General features: G+C 41.9%; 1 protein-coding gene across 1 annotated transcript in view; it reads right to left on the bottom strand.

The window, feature by feature from the left end:
* EBF2 (EBF transcription factor 2) overlaps window positions 1-13,310 on the bottom strand; it is a 126,810-nt gene that overhangs the window by 4,664 nt on the left and 108,836 nt on the right. The window contains exons 11-15 of the mRNA XM_088179832.1: window positions 12,220-12,308; window positions 10,984-11,049; window positions 9,703-9,880; window positions 7,435-7,620; window positions 5,195-5,362 (exon numbers count right to left, since the gene is read on the bottom strand). Of these exons, the coding sequence (XP_088035958.1) occupies window positions 5,195-5,362; window positions 7,435-7,620; window positions 9,703-9,880; window positions 10,984-11,049; window positions 12,220-12,308 (687 nt within the window). The remainder of the gene's footprint in view (window positions 1-5,194; window positions 5,363-7,434; window positions 7,621-9,702; window positions 9,881-10,983; window positions 11,050-12,219; window positions 12,309-13,310) is intronic.

Below are 13,310 nucleotides of genomic sequence, written 5' to 3'. Positions count from 1 at the left end.
GTGAGTCACCTTTTCAAAGGGGCCTCGGTGCAGTGCAAGGTCTTAATCCTGCAAAGATTTATGTTCACTGAAATTTGTGGGATTATTGGTGTGTTTAAAGCCACGTCCCTCTGAGAGTTCGTTTCACCCTTTCCTTGAGAGGGTTTTTTTAAAAAAAAAGTGCTTTGGGCAAATTGCTGAGCTGACACAAGGCTGTTACTGGAGCTGTGTTTTTAAACAACTGTGGATATGGCCTGTGATTTAATACAATAGGAAAATAAATATTTTCATATTTTCTTACTGACTGGGGCTAAAGTCCCTGCCAATTTTAGCAGATAGCTGAAAGAGAAAGTGAAACCCAACAGCTCCAAGTGAAACAGATACTTTTTGTAATTGCTTTGGAATGTGCTGTTGTTTCCTCGTATTTTCAACCCTAAATAAAGCAGGTAAACACTTTCATGCCTCTTTTTGGGATATGTGTGAGTGCATTAGAAGAGAGAATTTTGCATGAAACCAAGGATGCTGCTCCATTCCTTCTCCCCACCCCTAAACCCCAAAAATAATTCTAACGGTGACCTCGAAAGTGACATGGAGAGCTGGATATTCACCCCGTGCCTGCTTTTCTGTCCTTTGAAAGGAAAACTTGATTTAACCTGGGATTTCTGCCCTGCTCCAGGCTCTGCTGGGCTGCAGGGAGAGGTGAGGGAGTGCTGGCTCCATCCCACAGGTACCCCAGGGGAGCAGATCCTCATGTCCTGCTCCAGGCAAAACCAGCCAGGAGTTTATCCTGGTTTTATCTGAAGTGTCCTGGCTGGGTCTTTGAGTTTATTCTGTTTATCTGAGGTGTCCTGGATGGGTCTTTTCCAGTGTGATTTGAGCTCTGTTCCCAAGAGAGTCAGTCCATCATGGCATCAATGCTTTGCTTTTTTTTTTTTTTTTTTTTTTTTTTTTTTTTTTTTTTTGTGATATTATTTTTATTAAGAATAAAAAATATTATTTTCACTTGTTTTTTTAATCAAGGGAAACTTCCAGCAAAGCAAAGTTTAAATCTGAGTTTTTGCCTTGTCTCTTCAAAAATGTTTTGAGAAAATTTGTAGATGGGTGATTTTGGGAAGTTTCTTAACTTTAAATGAAAGTACGTTTTTTACTGTAGGATTACAGATATTAATAATAAAATAATATATGTCTTGGAATGGAGCAGCTTCCCAGAGAAGCTGTGGCTGCTCCATCCCTGGAGGTGTCCAAGGCCAGGTTGGATGGGGTTGGAGCAGTCTGGGATAGTGGGAGGTGTCCCTGCCCATGGATGGGTTTTAATGTCCCTCCCAATCCAAATGATCCTGGAATTCTGTGATTCCACGACCTGCCACAGCAAGTTCTAGAACACAAAAAAAAAAAAAAAAAAATACAAGCAAAGCCTAATTTGTGTCACTGGCATTTCACCCTCAGCCTCACCTCCTCCTGCAACAAAGAGTGAGCCTGTCCAGGAATATTGGCTGGAATTCTGCCCTGCTTTTCCCCAGCTCATCTCAAGGCTTCTCTCTCTTTTCACACACCCAGCTCTGCCCATTTCCACCCCACCTCCACTCCCCGTTGGGGCTGCACTGTCAAAAGCTTATTCCCAGCCTGGATCGCTTTTTATTGAATGTTTGGGAGGTTTGGATTAAGGTCTTACACTGCTAGCAAAGCTGTAATTATTTTTGCCTGTATTACTATATATTGAATCGATGTAACTTTTCAATAAAGGTGGTTCAATGCAGGACACTCCCTGATGAGTTGGGAATATAGCAACCACCAGTCATTATCCCAGAGGGTCTTTTCTTTTTTTTTTTTTTTTTTTCTCTCTTGGAGGGAAATGGAAAAAGAATTAGAGATGAGCCTTATTGTATTAACCTTGACAGCTTGCAATTATCAACTGAAACACTTGATTAAAATTGTCACAAGGTTGGAGAAATTTTTTTTATAAATAAATAATCAAAGATGGGTAACATCCAGATGATCTGGTGATAGGCACCTTTAATGGGTGCAATTAATAATGATCACAAGCCTGGTGAGTACAAACGGCCTTTGGAAAACTGTCTTGGAGTGGGAAAGGATTCGTGGAAATTCAGATGTGAGAACTGGGAAGGGGATTAGAGCTGAGCTCCAGGATCATGGAATGGTTTGGGTGAGAAGGGAAATGAAAGATTCTCTAATTCCAACCCATGGCAGGGACACCTCCAGTCTGGCCTGGGACACTCCCAGGGATCCAGGGGCAGCCACAGCTCCTCTGGGAATTCCATCCCAGCCCCACAGGGACCAAATCTTCCTAAAATACATTTTTGGGAAAAAAAAAACAAACAAAAAACCCTCCCTGTAAACGACTGGAATAATGGGAATGCAAATCTGAGGATTGCACAGCTGCTCCTGTTTAGGCTGGGGTTTAATCCAGGCTTAAATACTGCTATGGTTAACACATATGGAAGGTGTAATCTAGATTTTCATTGCTGGTAAATAATAGTAACAATAACAATAACAATAATAATAATAATAATAATAATAATAATAATAATAAGAAGAAGAAGAAGAAGAAGAAGAAGAAGAAGAAGGAGGAGAAGATTATAATCTTCTAAATGTAGATATACAATTCTATAATTTATTATTATTATTTTTATTACTATTACTATTACTATTACTATTACTATTATATATTGAGGAGATGTTTTCCACATGTTATGGGTGGGGAAATTCAGAATTAATGGGCTTTGGAAAGAGGCCTGCACATATTCACTGCTTGCTCTGTGTTTTTCTCTCTCTCTCCAGCAGCATTTTCAGATGCCTAAGTTTGATAAATCAGTAAATAAATCCTAAATGCCATGCCCAGCACACCTATCCTGGTTTGCAGCCCCAGGGGGTGGCAGAAGGTTTTATCCATCTCCCAAGTCCTGAATCCAGGCAAGGAGCCTCTTTGGGAGCCTCCTGTTGACTTTTTGGCCACATCTGTCTGTCAGCACTGTGGGAACGTTAATTTGGATATCAGGCTGCATGTACCTGGATCCTTTCCAAAGCATGTGCTCCCCAGCTTGCATCAATTTAAATATTTCTGCTGGAATTTGCATCCATGGCTGGAAGAGTTCAATAGTTACCAAGACCTGGTGTAACAAACCTTGTTTCCTCTTGTTGTGTCACTGAGCAGTCCTGCTTTACTGGATATTTATATTTAACGGTTGTAAAATATGAATATATTTATGGTTGTGTTGATGTACAGGTAGAAATGCCACGGAGAAAGGGATGTGGTGAATAAATTCTGTATCCATTTATCTCTCATTTTACTAATTCAGCAATTATTCACAGCCTTGACTCCTGGATTAATCCTGACCAGCTCAGGACTGGACTTGGGTCAGTAGAAATGGATGGATGTCAGGTTTTAGCTTTGAGATTTTGTAATATTTAATATTAAATCTCATTTTTTTTAGAATCTCTCATTGATTACTGATTTATAGACTGCATAAAATACATTATAGACACCAAATGGCACTGATGGCACCAACTGGTCTCCAGTACTTTATTTCTTTATAGGTTGAAAGAGAGATAAACTCTTTCTAAGCAGAGCCTTGAGTGTTATCTTAAGGAAAATTACTCATTTAAATATTTCAATATTTTAATCTGTCCTTTTTCTGTCTCCCACAAGCAGCCTGAGTGGTTTTCTCTCTGATTTGTGTTTTGCACCACCTCAGGTAACTCCTTAATATTTAGGCTTAATATTTAGGCCTTCTCTACATAACAATTAGACAAGTTTAACTTTAAAGCAGACTTGAATCTATGCATTCACATGGTGAGATCAATGGATCTACCCATTCATGGGAAGAAAATCATCTTAGCAAAATGTGGATTTTCTTGTAATTGGGGCAGGGGAAGAAGCTGTTTCAGAATTCTCTGGGTTAGCCTTTAAAAGTGTTCCTGGTTTTGTTCAGCACACTTTAGAATTTCCTTATTACATAAAATAATCACACTTTCTGCAGGTCCCCGTGGCCCAGCTGAGGGTTTCTATCACACCCAGCCCAACAGGTGCTGTTTGTGGGGCTCATTTGGAATTGCCACTGCCTCTTGGCACGGCTCAATTCCCAGATTTGTGTTTCCTAGGCTATCTCTAGTGAAGTCTGAAGGAGCCAGATGACTTCCCAGGCCCTATAAAGACATTTTTTATGGAGACTTGGAGCATATTTATGTGCTGCACACACCCCCCACCAGCCTGTTAAAAGCAAGAATTCCGTACAGGTTTCCATTCTTATCTCACTGCTCACATTTGTTTCACAGATCACCTTTAAAAGGGCTGTAAATGGGTTGTGGGGCTCAATTCCCAGGCTGAGCCTAAACCTTGCAGCAGGTTTGTGTTCTGGACAGAGCTGGGGATTAACTCTGCTCTGTTTAACGTGTCCCCCAAGCCTGGGGAGAAGTCATTCCCCACAAAAGAGCTCCTACTCCATGATATTCCAGGGAAAGGTGGCCCTGCCTGTGCTGGGGGTTTGGAATTGGATCTTTAGGGTCCAATTTGGGTCCCAGCCCAAACCGTTCTGGGGTTGAAATGTATTGGGTCAGAACCTTCCTGTGGAAATCAGTGCCTGGCCCCTGCTTTAAAGCCAAAAGTTTGGATTGAATCCAAACATTTAATCCAAACATTTAATCCAACATTTAATCCTTTAATCCAGCTGGGCTGGGGCAGATTTTCCCTCCTGAGCCCTGCACTGGCCTGGTGATGGCACTCAAGGTGATGTTTGGTGGTGCCCAAATTGGAATGTGTGGACACACACATTGACAGAGCTGGGGAATCCCAGCTTGGGAATTCCTTCCAGGCCTGGATTTCTCCTGACTCTCAGCTCCATTCCCAGGCTGACAAGCTGACTGCAGCTTCAGTTAGGGAGGAGTCTCCCAGGGTGACAACACGGTGACAAACAGAGTGGAATTCATCACCAACATTAACCCCTGGTGTCTTTCCCGTGGGACACATCCTGAGGTGCTGTCCCAAGGATGTTTTTCCCAATTGTCCCATGAGCTCCTGTGCTGTCCTGGCTGCACTGACACACTTTCAATCCGGGCTGGCTGTACAATAAATTGGCCTTTTTTCCCCACAGAGCTCCGTGGGTGTTGCTGCCCTTTCTCTCTCTTTGCAGCGCAGTGACCACCGAAATGTAACGCGAATTAATGAATTAATGAATTAATTAATCGACACACTGCTCACCTCTGAAGCCATTCCCATTGCCACTGGAGCAGGCAGGAGAGGGGGACCCTTGGGGTCTGATGACAGGAGCAAAGGCACTCTTCTGTTTGACAGCAGGGAACACCGAGGAGGAGAACGGGAGGATGGAAGAAGTGCTGGAGGAACCAACGGTTGGACTTGAGGACATCACTGCCAGAGATGAAAAAAAAAGGGAATTTCTCGTCAGAAATTTGGTAAAAACTCCTTCAAGGATCCGTTGGTTGATTCCTTGTTCTGCCTCTTAAAGGAGTCTCTGTTCTCTCAGTGAGTACAGTTAAGGTCTGGAGTAGAGAGGGAGTTAAACTGAATAGTTCAGAAAAAAATGGTGCCTAATTCTTTCAGAATTAAAGGTGAAGGTGCCAGAAAATTGAAATCCATCGAGGGAGAAACAGAGTCAATAGGAACAGTAATGGCCTGGCCACTCAGTGTCCTTGGAATTTGGAAAACTTGGCAAATCCCGTGTCTTCCCCAGCTTCTTAAAAATTAAATTTCCCATGTTTCAAGCTGCTGCTTAGATTTTACTCTAAATTGAATACTTTTTAAAGAAGTGCCTTGCAAGAAAAAAGCTTTTTCTATGTCCAATAACTTGTCCAGGAACTGTTTGCTGAGCTTCCAGAACTGTATCAGCCATTCCTCAGCAAAAGGGGGAACAAATAACAATATTTCATGTGAATTGCCTCTCCTGGAAGGATTAGTTTGAAATCACAATAACACGATGCTGGAGACCTGGTCCTTTCCTTATGGAAAGCTCCAGAACAGAGGATAATAATAATAATAATAATAATAATAATAATAATAATAATAATAAATATATCTGTTTAAGTCTTTATCCTGGTTTTTTTAGATATACATATATATCATATATTTAATTATTTACTTATACCATAGCTGGTGGTGTATACATTTTTTTTTTTTTTTGCTTTTCACCCATCCCCTAGCCAGAGAGAAATCAAGTTATGGAAGGAAGAGTGGCTGGCCATGGTAAAACAAGCAGAAATTGAGAGCTTAATTCCATTCTATGTTATATATATTATAATTCTGGTTATTAATTTATCCAAGTTAATATGGTGTCACAGGAAATTAATCCCCAATTCAGTTCTCAGTTATTGATAATGCCTTCAAACTCATAAAAATTATTTCAGAGTGGCTTTTACCCAGGATTTGCAAAGTCTCTGTGCTAAAAGCAGTGGCTACTCGCTTAATAAAGCTGCTCCTAATTTCCCACGGTGGCTTTGCCACTCGAGAATCTGCACTAGGATAAAAAAAAATATGGAGGAAAATAAAGAAGCAAGGTTCAAAACTCAAAAAAAAAAAAAAAAAAAAAAAAGAAGCAAGGTTCAACATTCAAAAAAAAAAAAAAAAACAGGAGGTTTTTCTAGTTTGTACCCAAACACAGAGAGAGCCTTTGGCAAAATGGGAACTAAAGTGGTTTTTGATGGTTTTTGAGGCAGAAAGGACCAGGATGGGGTGGAAATGGGCTATAAATGGGGTATAAGTGGGGTATAAATGGGGTATAAGTGGGCTATAAATGGGGTATAAATGGGGTAACTGGAGCAGGATGCAATGGGGTATAAAAGGGGTATCACTGAGGCAGGATGGGGTGTAAATGGGGTATAGATGGGGGTATATGGGGTAACTGAAGCAGGATGTAATGGGGTATAAATAGGGTGTAAATGGGGTATAAATGAGGTGTAAATGGGGTATAAATGAGGTGTAAATGGGGTATAAATGGGGTATAAATGAGGTGTAAATAGGGTATAAATGGGGTATAAATAGGCGATAAATAGGGTATAAATGGGGTATAAATGGAGTATAAATAGGATGTAAATGAGGTATAAATAGGGTATAAGTGGGGTATAAACAGGGTGTAAACGGAGTATTAATAGGGTATAAATAGGGTATAAATAGGCTATAAATGGGGTATAAATGGGGTATAAATGGGGTATAAATAGGGTATAAATAGGGTATAAATGTGGTATAAACAGGGTGTAAATGGGGTATAAATAGGCTATAAATAGGCTATAAATGGGGTATAAATGGGGTATAAATGGGGTATAAATAGGGTTTAAATGGAGTATAAATAGGCTATAAATGGGGTATAAATGAGGAGTAAATGGGGTATAAATAGGATGTAAATGAGGTATAAATAGGCTACAAATGAGGTACAAATGGGGTACAAATGGGGTACAAATGGGGCATCAGTGAGGCAGGGGTGGCCGTACATCCGTACGGGGACGCCGTGGGCGAGCCGTTGATGAAGCCGGGCGAGCCGGGCACGCCCAGGTTGCCCATGGGCACGTTGCTGTAGCCGTTCATGCTGCTGCTGGACGTGCTGTAGTTGGATTGCTGCGGGGTGGAGCTGGACGAGTAACCCCGGGGAGAGATGCTGCTGGTGTTCCGGATGTAACCTGTAAATAAAAGCCATTTCAGAGCTGAAAATTCCCTCCTGCACATCCCCCCCCCCCCCCGCTTAAATAATTAGCATTGAAGCCCACGTTATTTAAAATTTTTAAGCAATGATGATAAATCCGGTGGGTTTTTTTCTGCAGTTCAAGTTTTGAACCAACTTTTTGAAGCCATCTGATGCATATTTTTCCGATAAAATTTGATTTGTTAAAACTTTAAATTCACTCCAATAACCTGGATAATATTGTGTGTGCTTATATTTACCTGGGATAGTATTTATAATATATGGGAATATATTTATAATATATTCTACCATTGAATGGGGGAGGTTTTACTCTTCAAATTATTGTTGAGTCGTTGAATTAGAGATAAAGCAAGTACATTACTAAAGGGAAATTATAACCCATATAAAGTTTGCAATTTAACTTTTAATTTCCTCTACTTGGGAGAAAGAAATAAAGTGGATATGTAAAACTTATTTTTGTTGTATTAAAAAAATACTAACAAATATTGAGAGCCAGAATTGATCCTTTTTCACTCAAAAAGAGAGTTGAAAACTGTAGCTACCAGCATAAAAGGACAAAATCATTATTCCAGCTGCAAAGGGTTTTTCCATGGAAAAACTTTCATTGGAGAAACTGATACAATAATTACATTAAGAGTAGTCACTATTTAGAAATAATATTTAAGTATATCAAGTCAGGTAATTTCTGCTCATTTGCATTATGAGGTTCTAATTCAGGGCTGGTAACACCTTGAAAAAATGAGCAAAATTATCTTTATGATGGATTTTAATTGGGCAGATAGAAAATTAATTTTAAAGGATCTGGGTTTGCTGCCTTAGAGTGTTACACACAGCCAATTACTGAGATCAACCCCAGACTGTGTGTGCTAAAAAATATCAAAATATTCAGGAGGCAGAAAAGTTGATAATTCTTCCAATGTTCATACAGTGGTTTATGGGTTGTTTCCCTCACAATCAATAGTGTATCTGGATTAAATGTAATACATACAATATATGAATATTGATAAAATTAACAATGAAGAAAATGCCTTCAAAACAAAAAAAGGGAAAATTTTCCATCTCTGTGTGAGACTTTTTCCTGCTGCTGCCATTGTTTGTGAAAACAGAGATAAAATTTTTAAAAAAATTGATATTTTGAGGTGGACGGGGAAGGAATTCAGGGGTGAGTTGATATCAAAAAATATCAAAAATTATTTCAATTAGGGACATGGGACAGCACTACCCTTTGGGATGGGAGTTAAAGCCATCACTGGGCACATGGAGAGGTTAGAAAAACTTTTCCAGGGTAAAAATTATTGGGAATGTGACTGGGTAAAAAGGATTGGGAACGTGACTGGGTAAAAATTATTGGGAATGTGACTGGGTAAAAATTATTGGGAATGTGACTGGGTAAAAATTATTGGGAATGTGACTGGGTTGGGGCTTTCAGAGCCCAGGGAATGTTTGGGGCTCACTGGGGGCTTTTTGCTCCCACATTATCACATTCCATGGGGATTCTTCCTTACTCCCAGTGAGGCAGAGAGATGGGACTTGTGGCTGCCCAGAAAGTGTGGTTAATTTTTCTTATCTTCTACAGAAAACCTGAGTTCTTGCCACAGGTATTGAAATCAAGACCAGAAGTCACAAGACTTATGGCTACCAGATCTTTTAAGGGCTTATTCACCAATAAAACTCTGCCAACAAGGATATTTATATTTCTAATCCAATACTAAGAAATTTTGTCTAATTACAGCGTGACTTTTCTCAATCCTGTCCGGACACACAAACCCATTGTGTCCCCTTTGCAACGACTTTATTCTTTCTATATCCTGAACTTTATAACTACATTTTTTTTCCACTTAACACATCTCTGCTTTAAATTTTACATCTATATTCTTACTTCCAGCACCCCCATTCCCTGTTTAACCCTCCCTACCTCTGGTAGAACAACACGAAGGTAACAGCTCACATTCCCCACCCCAGCCACATTTCCTATTTTTGAATTTTTCTCAGTTCAACTCCCGTGCTTTGACTGACAGGACCGTGAGGCTTTCTGGCTTTGTGGACCCGCTGAGCTCACCCTGGTTGTTGCCCTGAGCCGACTCGGAGATGCTGACGCCCAGCTGGCTGCCGTAGGAGTTGATGCCCATCATGGAGCTGTGGGCAGGGGAGCTGGAGAGCGCCGGGATCTGCGCGGGGTTCCGGGGAACGCTGTACAGAGCCTCGGCAATGTCGGCCGCGCGCTTCAGGATCAGGTCCTGAGAACGAGGAGGGGCTCAGGGAGGGGAAGGGAGAAATGGGGGACGGGAATGGGAGTGGGAATGGGAATGGGAGTGAGAATGGGAAACCTTCCTGGAGAATGGGAATGGGAATGGGAGTGGGAATGGGAATGGGAATGGGAATGGGAATGGGAATGGGAATGGGAAACCTTCCTGGGGTTTGGGAATGGGAATGGGAATAGGAATGGGGAATGGGAATGGGGAATGGGAATAGGAATGGGAAACCTTCCTGGAGTCTGGGAATGGGAAACCTTCCTGGGGTTTGGGAATGGGAATGGGAATGGGGAATGGGAATGGGGAATGGGAATGGGAGTGGGAATGGGAATGGGAAACCTTCCTGGGGTATGGGAATGGGAAACCTTCCTGGGGTTTGGGAATGGGAAACATTCCTGGGGTTTGGCAATGGGAAACCTTCCCAGGGATTGGGAATGGGAAACATTCCTGGGGTTTGGCAATGGGAAACCTTCCCAGGGATTGGGAATGGGAAACATTCCTGGGGTTTGGCAATGGGAAACCTTCCCAGGGATTGGGAATGGGAAACATTCCTGGGGTTTGGCAATGGGAAACCTTCCCAGGGATTGGGAATGGGAAACATTCCTGGGGTTTGGCAATGGGAAACCTTCCCAGGGATTGGGAATGGGAAACATTCCTGGGGTTTGGCAATGGGAAACCTTTGCAGAGTCTGGGAATGGGAATGGGAAACATTCCTAGGGCTTGGTAATGGGAAACCTTTGCAGAGTCTGAGAATGAGAATGGGAATGAGAATGGGAATGGGAAACATTCCCAGGGTTTCGGAATGGGAATGAGAAATCTTCCTGTGGTCTGGGAATGGGAAACCTTCCTGGCACTTGGGAATGGAGGACTGGGAAACCTTCCTTCAGTCTGGGAATAGGAATGGGAAACCTTCCTTCAGTCTGGGAATAGGAATGGGAAGCCTTCCTTCAGTCTCGGAATAGGAATGGGAAACCTTCCCAGGGTTTGGGAATGGGAATGGAAATGGGAATGGGAAACCTCCCCGGGTCTGGGAATGGGAAACATTCCCAGTGTCTGGGGCTGCACTGTCCCACCCATGGCAGCCTGACCTGGTTGTTGTGGGGGGTCCCATACAGGGCCTCGACCAGGTCTGCAGCTCTTTTCAGCAGCATTTCCTGTGGGGCAGAGGGAAAGAGGTGTTTGAATGGCAAAAAACAAACAAAAAATCCCAAACATAGCTCTTGTCATTAAAATGAAGTAAAAAAGATTATAATAAATGAAGAAAATAAATTTAAAAATTAAATAGGTAATAGATAAATAATAAAGAAATAAATAATAGAAATAAATGTATAATAAATTAAAAATACATACAAAAATACAATTAAATAAATACGTAATAAATAAAATACAAATCAATAAATAAGTACAATAAACACAATATAATAATAAAATAAAATAGGAGAAAATAAATAAAATAGTAAATTGAATATGAGAATAGACTAGCCTAAAGTAAAATTTAAAAAGGAATGGAATGGAATGGGATGGGATGGGATGGGATGGGATGGGATGGGATGGGATGGGATGGGATGGGATGGGATGGGATGGGATGGGATGGGATGGGATGGGATGGGATGGGATGGGATGGAATGGAATGGGATGGGATGGAATGGAATGGAATGGAATGGAATGGAATGGTTAAATAAATTAAAGAACACCATGAGCTAGTATTCTCTCAAGTGACTCCAGTGTTTGTGTGTGGTCACTCTGGAGCCCAGCTGCGTTCACCACGTGTTATTTGCCAGGTACCCGAGGAATTTAATCCTTCCCAGAGGCTCAGAGCAGCCCCCCCAAAGCCCGAGTCCCTTCGGAGCCAGCGGGGGCTGATCCTGGCTCTGCCTGGGCTGCTCCGTGACCCGGAGCTCTCCAGAGTCCTGAACCTGCTCCACCTCAGCAGCCCCAAAAAAACGAGACAAATCCCAGGTGTCCCTGTGCTCCCCCGGGGATTTCAGTGGGTCCTTTCCACGGACACGCTGACGTGGGTAGGGTTCAATAAATTCCTTGGCGTGGACACAGCATTTGGGCTCAGGGATCTGCCACCAAGGATGGGGCAGAGCACAAGGACAACGAACTGGGAACGTTCACTGGACTCAATTCCGCAGCAAAACGACACAAAGACTGAACACAAAAATCACGGTGGGCTTACACAACCCCATTCGTGCCACACTTACAACTAATTGGTGAATTCAGATGTGATTTTCATTTAAGATATAATTGTGTCTCTTTTATGAATTAAAAGTGAAAGAACACAGTTGGTGGGCTGGGTGAAATGCTTAAAATGATTTTACCTTAGCTAATCTTTCAGGGTCCCCAGGATGTCTTGGGATGACCTTCTGCAGTCTTTGGAAGCCGTAATCTATGGTAGGTTCATTTAAAGCTGGAAGGAAAACATCAAACCCCACGACATTTTAGGAGTGTATCTAAACATGGATTTTTATATGGCTCTGTCTCAACAGGGCAACAAAGAAATCACAACTTCTGCCCTTAAAAGTGCTCCAGTTTCCCTGGCTGACTCCTCTATCAAAGGCTGAATGAACAATTGGCAAGATGCAGCAGCGCTGTCACAAAATACTCCTTTAAGGATGAATGTTTCACTCTGGACAGAACCATGACAGCAATAAAGCAAATTATGAGACAAATACCCACCAGAACAGGTCTGGTCCTGCTGCTTACACAGCCAGAAATCAGCCAGCCGTGTTTGCTCCTCTAATAAACACATTCCACACATGCCCCCAACGTTTTGCAGTCCCAAAGTAGGGCACAGCTCTTCATTAGACACATTCCCCTCCCCACTTGTGTGCTCTGCATACGCCACCACTTCCCTGTAATGATCTGAATCTCTGGTGGATAAACCAGGATATTTTGACCCAGATCCTCAGTTAGCAATAGCTGGCAGAGCCCTACTGGCATCGCTGATGATTTCAGAAAACTTCAGACACTCTCCCAGTCTCTGCTAGGAAATCACGGCAATAATAATCAAATTCCTGATTATTCAAACTCCAATTTCAATTGGTGCAGAACCCAAAAGTCAGCTTGCAGCATTCTGTGTGCTCGGGCTCTGCCTGCCTCCAACACCTCAGCAGTGCCACTGTGCACCAGCACGGCCACAGGGATGTTTTTCTTTGAATTCCCTTATTCTTCAGAATGCACATTTTAACACAAACGACACATTCATGCTGAGGATTCTGTGAAGAATTTCATGACACATTTAATCAGTAACATATGTAAGTCCTTTAGCACTACTCTCAGTCAGTGCTGGCTTAGACCTTCTTGTACCATTTGTGGTCCTTTGGGGAGAAAAAAAAAAAATCTTTGTTTTTTAAAATAACTATCTCTGGCACTGGCACAGCTGAAAACTCCTGATTACAAGAGATGCTGA

This window comes from Sturnus vulgaris, chromosome 28 (assembly GCF_052056855.1).
Source record: "Sturnus vulgaris isolate bStuVul1 chromosome 28, bStuVul1.hap1, whole genome shotgun sequence".
Classification (NCBI taxonomy): domain Eukaryota; kingdom Metazoa; phylum Chordata; class Aves; order Passeriformes; family Sturnidae; genus Sturnus; species Sturnus vulgaris.
Note: the sequence above shows the minus strand (reverse complement) of the source record. Positions and strands in the feature narration are given on the sequence as shown.